Source organism: Atractosteus spatula, chromosome 1 (genome assembly GCF_055471065.1).
Source record: "Atractosteus spatula isolate fAtrSpa1 chromosome 1, fAtrSpa1.hap1, whole genome shotgun sequence".
Lineage (NCBI taxonomy): Eukaryota > Metazoa > Chordata > Actinopteri > Semionotiformes > Lepisosteidae > Atractosteus > Atractosteus spatula.
In genome coordinates, this window is record NC_142706.1 from 72,051,497 (window position 1) to 72,064,092 (window position 12,596).

Sequence of the window (12,596 nt, forward strand, 5' to 3'; positions counted from 1 at the left end):
TACAGAGAGGTCAGGTGTGACGGGCAGGCCAGCCTTTGAAGCTTAATGAAGCTCTTTGAACTTTCAGCTGCCAAGGGTGTGCTTTGCCTTTTCCAGTGATTAACCCTTAAAAGTTAGCAGATGTGTCCCCTGCCTCTGTTTGCATTGTAACCTGCCCACTGTGCATTTGCAGTAATATTCCACATTTTCTCATTCTTGCTCAAAGCCATATCAATACCTTCTGCTTACTTTGATAAGGCAAAGTACCACATTGTATTATGATGAAGTGTGTATTTATGCAAAGGGTGGTGAGAGTATGGAACAAGCTACGCAACCACATTTTTTTAATCTAGTACCCTGGTTTCTTTCAAAAGAAGTGGCTGGATGAGATCCTAGGATCAAATAACTACTACCTAATAAACGATCTAGACTGGCCCGATGGCTTCCGCTCGTTTGTAACCTTTCTTGCGTGCTTGTGTGTATGTGACCTGTACTGCTGGATAATTATCGCCCATACCTGTAGTGTGTTCTTGCAACCCATTTTAAGTCAGCCTGGATGATGGGGCGAGTTGTGCAAATACTTTGCCATTTTAAGAAATAAAATAACAATGTGTCACTTGAAAGTAAAATATAGCTCATACAGTAGTTCTAAGAATGATACTGGGGTACCCTGGGCCTGAATTCAGACCGGGGGAGTACAGGACCACAGGGCAGTGCTCGGTGCAGTCTGAAAGCTAGGCTGTCCTCACGGATCGTGTGTGGGAGTCAAGGTGTTTAGGCCTGTAGCCAGCAGCCCACTCTGCTGTCAGCAGCGTTCCTGTCTGTTTGATTTGGCCATCAAAATCATCCTGGGCCTCGTGGGAAAAATCTCAGAGTTCTCCAGAATTCTGACGCGCTCTCTTGTCAAGTATGAGATCGTCGCTCTGCACCGTGTTTTTGCAGTGGTACTGTAGGTGTCCAATGGCTAGCAGATGTGAAACATGAATTAATAATAATAATAATAATAATAATAATAATTATGTTGCTTTATTAGCCCTATACAATTTCTTGCATTAGGAATTCATCTTTTCGCATACCCCAGCTTGCTCTCCATGAGACACACAGACAGGGAGAGAAGCTTGGGGTCAGAGCACAGGGTCAGACATTGTACAGCACCCCTGGAGCAGTTGGGATTAAGGGCCTTGCTCAGGGGCCCAACGGAGTAGGATTCCTCTGCCGGCTGCGGGATTTGAACCAGCAACTTTCCAGTCACATGCACAGATCCTTAGCCACAGAGCCACCACTCCGCCCAATTAATTAAATCATAGATCTTTCAAGGAAATATTCTGGTCTTTCTTTTAGTTCTTGGAGTTCGGATTGTATTGTGTTCTATGTGTATTAACACCACATTGTAATGAGAATGATGCTGTCCTGTAGCTCGCTGCTTTCATTACTTTGATTGAGTAACCACGTTCTGTGCGGTTAATTATTTTTAATTAATTTCTTAATTTATATTATTGTTCTCTTTGCAATTCCAGAATATTCAAGCCATTCCCAGGCAGTCTATTCAGATCACCAAGAAGCAATACGTACAAGGTAAACTACAAAGAGCAGGTTCTAACACCTGCTGTTAAATAACCTTTAGTGGCACCCAGGGGAGGGTGGAGAATTCACAAGATGACCTGGAGACGCCAGTAACCAGTCATAGTTTGTGTTGTATATAGCACCAGTGAGGAGGCCGTCTCTCCATTACATCATGTGTGTACTGAAAAACTGCCACAAACTGTCAAAGTCTGTGATTACATTTTTTATGTCACCTAATTAACATTTCAGGCAGAGGAGTCAATTTAACATGTGGTTTTGGTTCCACTTAATTTACCGCTTGTTTTGTGTCCTTTGTTGTGCTTTCTGCTTCTGTTTCTCCCTATTTTTTGTGTTACTGCTTTATTATTATTTTTTAATAGTTTTTTTCAATAGTTTCTGAAGAGATCTCTGAATTCTCAGCAAGCAGACGTGAGCTGACATACTGTACAATAGTACAACATCTCATTGCCCTGCAGGCTACACCTATGGGCTTCAAATTGTTTTGGGGGATGCATATTTGTTTTTAGCTTCACCACCTTGCTTCCAGTTTTTTAGAAGCTCTCTGTTATAGGAGTTTACACATTTAGGGCGGCACAGTGGCGCAGTGGTTGGGATGCTGTTTGTATCTTCTGTGTTCTCCCTGTGTTCATGCGAGTTTCCTCTGCGTGCTGCAGTTTCCTCTCAAAGTCCAGAGAAGGAGTTAATTGGATTCTGGGAACACTGGCCCAGGTGTGAATTGTGTGTGAGCCCTGCGAAGCTGTCCAGGGTGTATCCTGCCCTGCGCCCGTTGCTTGCTGGGATAGGCTCCCAGTTGCCTGAATTGGACAAAGCAATTAGAAGATGGATAGATAGACACTAGTGTTGTACTTTGTTTTGGTTCAGAAAAGCTGTGTGTCCAAAGCTGTGTGTCAGGGTGAGCACAGAGGAGCTAAATTAGCATAGTCCTTCGGTGGCACGATTTGTTCAGAATGTATGCATCACTTTCTAATGCGTCACAAAGAGATCGATGGAACCTGCACCAGTTAAATACTTACAACCAAATGGGCTAGATGGGCATAATGGCTCTCTTCTCTCACCTTTCTTCTGTTCTTACCCTCCTACCTTATTAAATGTGGTTTGAAGAGACACAATGAGATCGCAACAAATCAGAATAGAGGAGGCACACTTGCGTCTAGTAGCTTGGCCTGGATCATCACCGAGGGTCAGGTGCAGTTGGGTATATACTGTAGGTAGGGGTGTAGAAGCACTATTATTGGTAATTCTTTTGATGGAGCAACTTCTCACTTCTTGATCCTACCTGCTGTGTTGAAGTATAATGGCTGCCATGCATCAGATCCCTTGGATAAAAGGCACTATATAATTCATTACATATAGATTATAGTGGATTTTTTACACGCATCCATTTGAAATTGACGAAAACTTAACAACTGTGGGAAAACTATGCTCCCTATCCTTACTTTAACACAGATGTAAGAAGGTTCCGTAATTTTTTTTTTAATCTCTCGCCAAAAAAGGCACATTCAGTCATTAGCCTTCCTACTCCCTTCACCTTCCTGTACTGCAAATAGCAGAGGCACTGCTAGCGTCCGGTCTCTCAGAGGACACCAGGCACCTGGAAGCCACTGCTTCCTGGTTTCTAAATGTCACCTGAGAAATGTGGTTTTAGACAAGAACTACAGAATCTTGTCTGAACATAACCACAGTCCTACACAGTATTGTGGAGTAATTGTTTTACCCCTGTGATGTTTTTCTACACATTTTTATCTATCTGAAGATTTGTAATTAGCACTTGATTTACAACATTTCACTCTATAATAAATGAGGCAGAAAGTGGATAGGGGTTAATGATCCAGAGTATTAACAATCTCCCTGTCTCTGATTTGCTTTCTGATGCAAAGATATACAGTATAACTAACATTTCAAAGGCTACAGTTCTCCACAGTAACTCACTCTGAGGTAATTAAAAGCTAGTTGGCTGTTCTTAATTACGCATTATCATCAGTTCAGAAAAAAAAACGTGCTTCTGTCACTGAGATATTTGGGATTCAGTTGTCCTTGAGTTAACTTTTAATGTGTCAGATTTGTAGAAAGGCCCGTTAATTAAAACAGAATGTTGGCAACTTCAGGTCAATATGTATGCATCTTCTTATCCTGGCTATTCATTTCATTTGAAGGGGAGACCTAATGATTTCTAAACACTGACAAGGATAGAGCACGTACTGTTAAAGTATTTATGACATTCACACTTATCCTTATTGCACACAGAATCGGAGAAATAGAATTTACTTTTCTCAGATGTAATGATTTTTTTTTCATGGATGGAGGTAAAAGAGGTCAGGGAGGTTAAAAAGAGGTTTGCTGCATGGCTCCCTGCATTTCTAATGAATGTGACCCTGCGCTGTCTTTCTGTTCACAGGGAAGGAGCCTGAGGTTATCACTATTCACCCACGCAGTATGTTCATCTCAGAAGAAGGATGGACCTTCTTAGCAGCAGGTAGGCCCATTGCCTAAGTGTAACCAGGGCCTACAACACCTGTCAAAGATGGTTACTGGGTTGGTAAACTATTTCCACAGTGTTTTTCTAAAGATGTCTATAATGCTAAGTTTGTTGGTTTGTATTCAGATACTGTACTTTTTTTATTTTCCTAACAGTGTTTGCAGGTGTTTTCCTCATGGCTCATTAGGCTCTGAGATCCTCAAGGAGAGAATGGAAACGATGGTCGTAAATCCTTTGGAAACGAAGCCCCGTGGGTGAAATACAGTGACGCGCAGTGACACATGGGCTGTGCAGTGACTGAGGCTTCATCTGCCCTGATGGCCGTTCTTTAACGAACCTAGAGTCTTCGGATCTGTAATACAGCCTCTGTCAATAGAAAGTATTTAGTGCCACGGTTATGATTGATAAGATGCCCTGTCCCCGCAGCCGCTGCACTGTGTGACTAGTGGTAGAAGATAGAAATTCACTGGCAGGGCATTCTCTCCCCATTCAAGATTTATCTTCCTTCTCAGGGGTCAGGTGATGTAGTACACAAGCGACCAAGGTCACCGAGCTTTAAATATTTAGCAAACTTTGTTGCTGCTTGCCGAGCTTTTTTCTAAACGCTATGGAGTGCATCTGAAAATAACAGTTGAAATGGGATGTGGCTGGCCTGCAGAGATTAAAGCGAAGCTCACCCTCAGAGATCATCGCTTCAGCCCAAACTAAGACAAACTGCTCGTTATGAAACGAGTGGGAAAACACTTGACTGAAGATTTGTTTGAGGTTTGTAACCGCAGAAAATGGAATATTACAAATACACTCTTTTGTTTCTTCAGGCATCTAAACTTTTTGAGACTAAAAATCCCTCCAGGGTACATCTGCCCACACTCTGGCCTGTGTTCCAGCCACAACAAACCAATTGAAAAAGAATAACTGGGACAGTAGCTCTTATTTCATTTATAACCACTCACAGAATAAAGTTACATTCTTCCATTGTGTCAGATTTTCCTTTGAGTAAAAGAGAATGGTGAGGCAGGGTGCGCTGTGCAGTTCTGGTCTCAGAACCTTGTGCAAGGACTGAGTGAAGAGCCGACACTCTCCTGAACCAGAAGTTGTTCAGAAAACTGTATGCGTTTGGGCAGAGTGTCAAAGCTGTTTTAATTTTATCTGCCTGTCGTTTCCTCTGATGTGTCACTCTGGGTTAAGCACATGCGTTAGCTGAGCCATGCTTTCTAAAGAGCTTGTCTGGTATGATGTCTGGTATGATGACGGCTGATGTTACCGATGGTGTTTTGCAGGAAAGCAAGAATTCCACACCGCCTTCTTCACCTACGTGTAGGCACAGTGTCTGTTCTCTAATGAAATTAGATCATTTTTTTCATGTCCCCTTTAGTGAATCGTGTCCGTGAGTTGGGGATCCATTGTGATGATGCGTGACGAAGACCTTCACATTCCTGTACGCGCTAGCATCCCTTTCTGAAACAAGCATGTGCTGTGTAAAACAACAAAAATACCGTCCAGGCCTGAGAAAATCGATAGCACAAGTGGAAAAGCTTGACATTTTGTTTGGCTGGAATTAAGTGTGGGCTACTAGGTTTTCTTTTTCTGGGCACTTCAGCTGTGAAAAATACTTTGCGTAATGTCTGTCATTTTTACGACTCACTCTTCTATGCGTTTGTGCCAACATAGCGGGTTCTGGTGAATGACCTGTGCCAAAGTGAACTGCATCAATGCAGTCTGCATTAGCCAGTTACTTACATGTATGAAGGTTACTTACCAGTTACCAGTCACTTATGAATGTGTTGCCTGAAATGGCACTTCTTTCTTGCAACAGATACAGAACTGGGAGTTCATATCTAGTCAGCTGACACAGAAAGCATCCAGCTGAAGTGAAATGTTGCTTATTCTATAGTGAGATTCATTAGATCCTGTTTTACTGTTGCCTGCTCTGCTGATGGTTGTTGAAGCTCTGGTGTCCGGTCCCCTGACTCCAGAGCACTGCTACATTGTGCCAAGTCCTCTCAGCTCCCAGACGAGGAACGCTTCTGCAGTACTTCCTGTAATGTTACAACACCTAATGAAGGCACTTACTCTTCTCATGGGGAGCGTAATCGATATACAGCGCCAATAGGAAGTCTGCACACTCTCCTTCATAGTAACACATTTTGTGGCCTGCCAACCTTAAATCAAGAAACATTAAAACAGAATTTATTTTACCTGTGTTTACATATTCTAATACTGTACAACTCCAAGTGAAAAACAAATACTCAATCACTCTGAAATGTAATTGGAAAATTTAGAAAAATGGGTTGGAAAAGTGTACTCAGCCCCCGGATTAATACAGCTGGAATCGCCTTGTACTTCAATTACTGCCATAATTCTGTTTGGATAAGTCTGTGCCAACGAAGCTCACCTAGGTTTGGCAGTGTTTGCCCATCCCTCCTTACAGAGCTGTTCAAGCTCAGTCAGATTGCGAGGGGACTGTTGATGGACTGCAGCCCTTCAGTCATTCCACAGACAGTCAGTGGGATTGAGGTCAGGGTCTGACTGGGACGCTCGAGGATGTTGACCTTTTTGTTCTTCACCAACTCCATTCTTGCTTTGGCTGTGTTTTTAGGGTCATGGTCATGCCGAAAGGTATGCTTCCTTCTCAATTTCAGGCTGTCTTTGGGAATCAGTATGTATTTTGCTCCATCCAGTTTCCAGCCTCGGTAGTGATGGTGTTCTGCGGGTGATGTGCTGTATTGGGGTTTTGGCCCAACATAACGTTTTGCATTCAGATCAGAAAGTTTTATCCTGATTTCTTCTTTTTCCGCATGGTTTCCAAAATCTCCACAGTGTTGTTTTACAAATAAAATAATTCTGATTTTATGTGTCTTGGTTTCAGGCTGTTAGGCCACAGAATGTGCTACTTTAGAAAAGGTTTGTAGACTTTCTATAGGCACTGTGTGTTTTCTCCCCCTGACCATCTTGATTATAACTGAGTGATGATAAAGTGCTCTTCATTTTTCAAGAAAGGCTGCTCAACTGGCTGCCAAGAGATGACATATTGATTATTAATGTATTTGTTGCATTTGGAACTTCAATCATCCTTCTTTAATCAAGTTGAATTGAGAAGTCAGTGGCAAGTAAAAGCTTCCCCATCCCCTGCAATAGGGCTGGAGATTTAGATATTTATAACTCTTTAGCTGTCTTCTTTACTTTAATGACTTGAATGAATGTTGTCCTGTTTATACGGCCGAGAGGCTTTCAACAGAGACAACTGTCCATTAGCATGAGTCTCAGGAGAGAGACTGTGACAAGCCTCTAGAGTCTTTTCAGGACACTTGCATAATTTTCATTAGCTAACGGAGGTCAGGCAGAGTGTCACAGGCTCTCCTCAACTAAAAGCAATGGCTGTCACTATGGACTGTGGAGAACAACTTGCCCATGGAGGTTTCTCCATCCTTAACGACTACTCTCAGTAAATGAGCTTTGTTTTGCTAACACAGTGAGCTTCACGTCTGTGCTCGGAAGCCAGCTGACAGAGCCTTGGAGCTGGCGCAGCAGAAAAGCCAGTTCAGCTTGGAGAGAGACTGCTCTGTTTCAGTCTCCCTTAAAGAAACATTAACTGCAGTTCTTCTCGGGCCTTCACATATTTTAAAATCTGACTGAGAAACATATTTTGTTATAAGTTTCTTAGTATTCTGTTAAGGTTTCTATTGATTTTAGAGTAATTAGTGCTTTTGACCAGTACTGCTGTTAAATATTCAGCAGCTGAGAGACTCAAAGGGTGAGTGTGCGCCAAGGAGAGAGTTACACATCTCCATCCTATTTCTGTCTGGAAATTAGAGTCTGTCTTGGCTTCAGGATTTACAGCTGATGGCATTGTATATTGGATGAGAAGAATGAAGTTGTTTTTCAGGCATCTCAGCCTGTATGCTTTAGTATCTTACCTCAAACAACATGTAGGACCTACTGTAATTTGCACATACAGTTTTTTATGCAGAAGACTCTATAGCCTGACTCTGTAAAAAAGAGATTCCTCCAAAAACCAAGTTTCTATGTTCTTGGCACCTGGAAGGAGGATGATCGGGCATCGTTCGTGTTTTTATGATCCACTAAACTGCACCATCATCCAAAGAGCCAGAGACGAAACAGAAACCGGGAGTTTGCCGTGATCCTGGATTGCATCTGACAAAAGGCCTTTTTTTCCCTGTATTCTACTGCTGTTGATTTGAAAATAAGGGTGAAAATTGCCACATGAGCTGTGAACGTCTGAAAAGATCAGGAGGAGGAAATTAGAAGGTTAAGAAGGAAACGAAAAGAAAAAGAAGGGAGTGCTGGAAAGGAAGCTGTGAAAATTGGTGTTGCTGTTGCCGTGGGTGGTACAATGGCGACAGGAGATCACTGTAACTCTCTTCCCTAAGCGTAATTACCCCTAACGTTCAGGATGATACCAACACCCCCACACAATGCTGGCTCGCTGCAGTAATAAATCACTGTAATGCTGCAGTGCTACCGATTCTCTTTTATCTCTTAGTCAGCACATACACCATTGTAGCCAATAGCGCCGCCCCATGCAGTGACATTAAGAACATTAGAGGAGGTGGAGAAGTGTACTGACCCCCAGTCCACCTCAGCACACACTCTGATCAAGCGTGACTTGCGTCTTAAAGTGATCATCTTTCTTTCTGGTTTTGTTTTAGGCAGGCAGTGACATTTCTTCCCGCTTAATTTAATCAAAATTAGTTTTATTGAAAGATCAAATCTTCGGTATTTGAACCCAAGATTGTTTCCTTCAGGTGGCATGGTGATTAGCAGAGCTGGGGCACTGGGTTCAGTCCTATTACCTAGGGTTCTATCTGTGTGGAGTTTGCATGTTCTTGCCATGTTGGTGTGGGTTTCCTCTGGGTGCTTCTGTTTCCTCCCACAGTCCAAAGACATGCTGGTCGGTTAATTCGCATCTTGGAAAACTGGCCCTGGTGTGAGTGTCTGTCTGTGTCCTGTGATGGTCTGGCGTCCTGTCCAGGGTATACCCTGTCTAATGCCCGTTGCTTGCTGGGATAGGCTCCGGCTCCTCGGCTCCCATGGATGGATGGAATCCTGCCACACCAGCAGTCACCCTGCCGTGTGCTCTGGGAGGGCATGTCACTCTCTTGGCCTGCTGGGACCAGACGAGCTCAGATTTTTGCAACATGGGCTGCAGTTGGGGTTTTCCTTCCGAGTCCTTTTTTTATCAAGTGCTGTTGGAATGCAACACAGTTTCCATGGACGAAGTGCTGAAGTTAGAGTGCATAAAGAGAAGGATTCGGGGGGCCTGTCTCTTTGGACTTCAGTTGTTTCTGTCATCTCCCAGGGGTTAAGGACGGAAGAGCGTAGGAATAGTTCCAAACGAAAGGGATCCCATCTGCCTTGCTTGGTTGGATTACATTTCCTTTACGAAATCTTAATCATTCATTCTTTCATTAACAATTTCTTTTTAAATTTCCTTTTAAAGTTTCTTTTAATAGTTCAATTTAGTGAATTTGCAGATAACTGATTTAAGTTTTATGTCATATTGCTTTGGTTCTCTCCATCATAATCATAGTCTTGGATTTTCCTGGGCTTCCTATTTTCTGGAGGCTTCACAATCTGCTAATAGCTAAGACCTATTAGCAAATTAGGTAGATTGTCGTCAGTTTTTTTTTTTCCACCCATGCAAAGTCCAAAATTAAAATTGTGAATTCATCACTAAGAATGTTGTAGAAGGGCTACTGAGCAACATAAGAATAAGTTCTTATACCTACAAAAATAATTCAATTTAATAATAATTAAAGACCTTTGTGTTTTTTCCATCATCTCGCGGTGCTCCAGCTGGTTTTGATTTCCAGCTCTCCCCGTTTCCCCAAACCAGTGCTAGGCTATCCAGACAAGATCCTCTCAGGACCCGTTTCCAGTTACGGGTCAGCAGTCCGGATGTTCCAGACAGTCTGCGTCTGGGACGTGGAAAAGCTGTGTAATTCCATTCCATCTAGGTTTCAGTTACTTACAAACTGGACAACTTTTATTTTCTTCGTAAGTGTGTTTAAGTAACAGTTTTTTACTCTCCTGGGTTGTATATGGTTTTTTTTCACAGAGCTTTCAGCCTGAGTTCTGAAATTGCGCCATGAAATCACAGCAAAGCAAGAATTAAATTCCGGTGATTGAAGTATTTGTAGCTCAGTCTTGTCACGAATAATACCGTGATGGTGGCTGCAGTAGTGTTATGTTTGTCATAATGTTTGGACATGAAAACAGGGATTATAAAATGCTTAAACAATGAATGTTGTTTATTGACTAGGAATAAAGTAATTGCTGTAATAATGCAAAGAGTGAATGTTTTCTTTCGGAGAAAATATAGGGCAAAAGCATATAGTTCGTTATGAATCCAGTTTCTGTCTTAATTTAAGATTAGAACATAAGAAAGGGTGAAAATGAGAGGAAACCATTCAGCCCATTTCACCAGTTTGGTACTTAGTAGCTAATCGATCCAAGGATCCAGACATTGCTTGAAAGAAACCAGGGCTGGCTTCAATCACATGGCTGGGTAGCTTGTCCAGTACTCTCCTTTGGTTCAAAGTACATGACCCTTTGGGTAATGAAGTGCCTCCTGTTCTCAGTTTTAAATGCATTTCCTTGAAGTTTCTGCTAATGTCCTCTGGTTCGTGTTTTTCTACGCACTTTGAAGAGGTTCACTGGTTTGACATTGATAGCTTTGAGGATTTTGAATACTAATAGCTGAGTTTCTGTACCTAGCCAGCTGGCAAGAAAGAAGTGTGACACTGTAGTAATTTGTACCATCAATGATCATTTGCTGATGATCTCAGAGAGGCTGTTTCTCTAGACATCGTCTACTTCTGCTCACATTCCAAATATATAATGCAGTGTCACCTGACATAAAAGAATTGCACCTGTGTCATACAGGAGAGATCATCGCTAACCTGTTCATCAAGTTACAACTTTTAAAAAGTAGTTGTGGAAACATTCTAGGGTTCTATATGCAACATTGATTCTGTTTTGTCACTCAAGACAAAAAGTTGTGCAGATTTTGGAAGACTCCCCCACCCTCAATATTTCATGACATGCAGGAAAGATGTGCCTTAGTAGAACACAATTTGCTATATCCCAGATGTTTCAAATGCAATCAGATTCCAAATTCCAAAAAGTGAATTGCAAGCATAAATAATTATGCATGAATCCTCATCACAGCATGGGGGCTTTCGAAGACATTGTTCGTGTTTGAAAACAGTGTTAACAAAATAGAAATCCTTTGACACTGAATAGAAACAGGACTGATAACACTTAACTAAGGGGAGTAACTTGGGTGTTCCCCACTGGGCCTTGATGAATTGACATGCCATCCCGGTGCCCTGAATACAGCTTGAACACAAACAGCTTTGATGACCAAGCCTTCCTGACGTTTGATTTTTCTGTTGCTTAGATTTCTCCCAGGTGGAGCTGCGTCTCCTGGCTCACCTGTCCTCCGACCCCGAGCTGCTCCGAGTCTTCCAGGAGCCGCTGGCCACAGGAGACGTCTTCACCTCGCTGGCGTCTCAGTGGTAAGATCCCCCGTGTGTGCACAGTGGGGACCAGTGGTTGACCCCTCGATCCTTCACACCGTCTTCCAGGAGGTCTGGGGGCAGGGGACTACATGTTACAAAACGTTCATACGTCCAAAGAGCTCACGAGGGTATGGGTTGTATTGGATCTCGTGGCCCAACCCGTGCCTTATTTGAATCCTTTATGTAGCGAGGAAGGTCATTTGCGAACAAACTCTAATTAACAATCAGATCTTAGGTTCTGCCCACTTACTGGAGCAATTTGCCCACCTTGCCCTGGTCTGGTTTTCATTTTATGTTTCCCCCTGGGTAGATGACAAGACCATAACAATGAACAGTTTTGTACACGTAAATTAGTTTAATTTGCTCAATTGATTTGATTCTCCTTGAAATAATTCAATTGAGCCTTTTTACCTGAGCTGCACACAGCTCAGTCACTGTATAGAACTAAGATCAACCCTGCCTGTCTAACGTTTTGTTTCTTAATCATGATAAGATAAATATCCAATCAATCATAAGTGCGGATTCACAAAGCTGAACATTCACCCATGCGTGAACAGTCACACACACATCCCCACCTTTTGGGAAGGTTTCGTGTTCATGTCTGCCTGTTAGACTCCTTAAACACTTTCTAGGTTCTCATAGTTATGTTGTTAATGAGCTGTTGATCAATAATGTACTTTAATTACCAAAAAAACAGTTTTTTGTCCTCTGTCAAGCAGAAAAGCAGTAAATGCAGTCAAATTAAAGAACCAGACAGTTGTTTTTTTACAAGGCATTCCAGTATGTGAAAGTTGAGATCTATTTCAGTCCCAAAGCAGAGTCAGAAAAGGTTGATTGTTAGTGAACAGGACACTGCAGCCTACTCCCCCTTGTGAATGTTATGGATCCCACAGTGTGTAGTCCCAAGGCTATTACAATAAAAGCCACTAGTACTCAGTTTTTAGTTATGTTTAATAATAATCAAAGCATAGCCTCTTCTGGGTGGTTGAATGTTTCATCGCATCAATGAGACA

The 12,596-nt window shown here is 42.3% G+C and overlaps 1 protein-coding gene across 1 annotated transcript in view; it reads left to right on the plus strand.

The window, feature by feature from the left end:
- The window catches only part of poln (polymerase (DNA directed) nu), a 116,477-nt gene that overhangs the window by 72,170 nt on the left and 31,711 nt on the right, over positions 1-12,596 (plus strand). Inside the window, exons 14-16 of the mRNA XM_088921285.1 lie at positions 1,497-1,554; positions 3,959-4,036; positions 11,463-11,580. Of these exons, the coding sequence (XP_088777411.1) occupies positions 1,497-1,554; positions 3,959-4,036; positions 11,463-11,580 (254 nt within the window). The remainder of the gene's footprint in view (positions 1-1,496; positions 1,555-3,958; positions 4,037-11,462; positions 11,581-12,596) is intronic.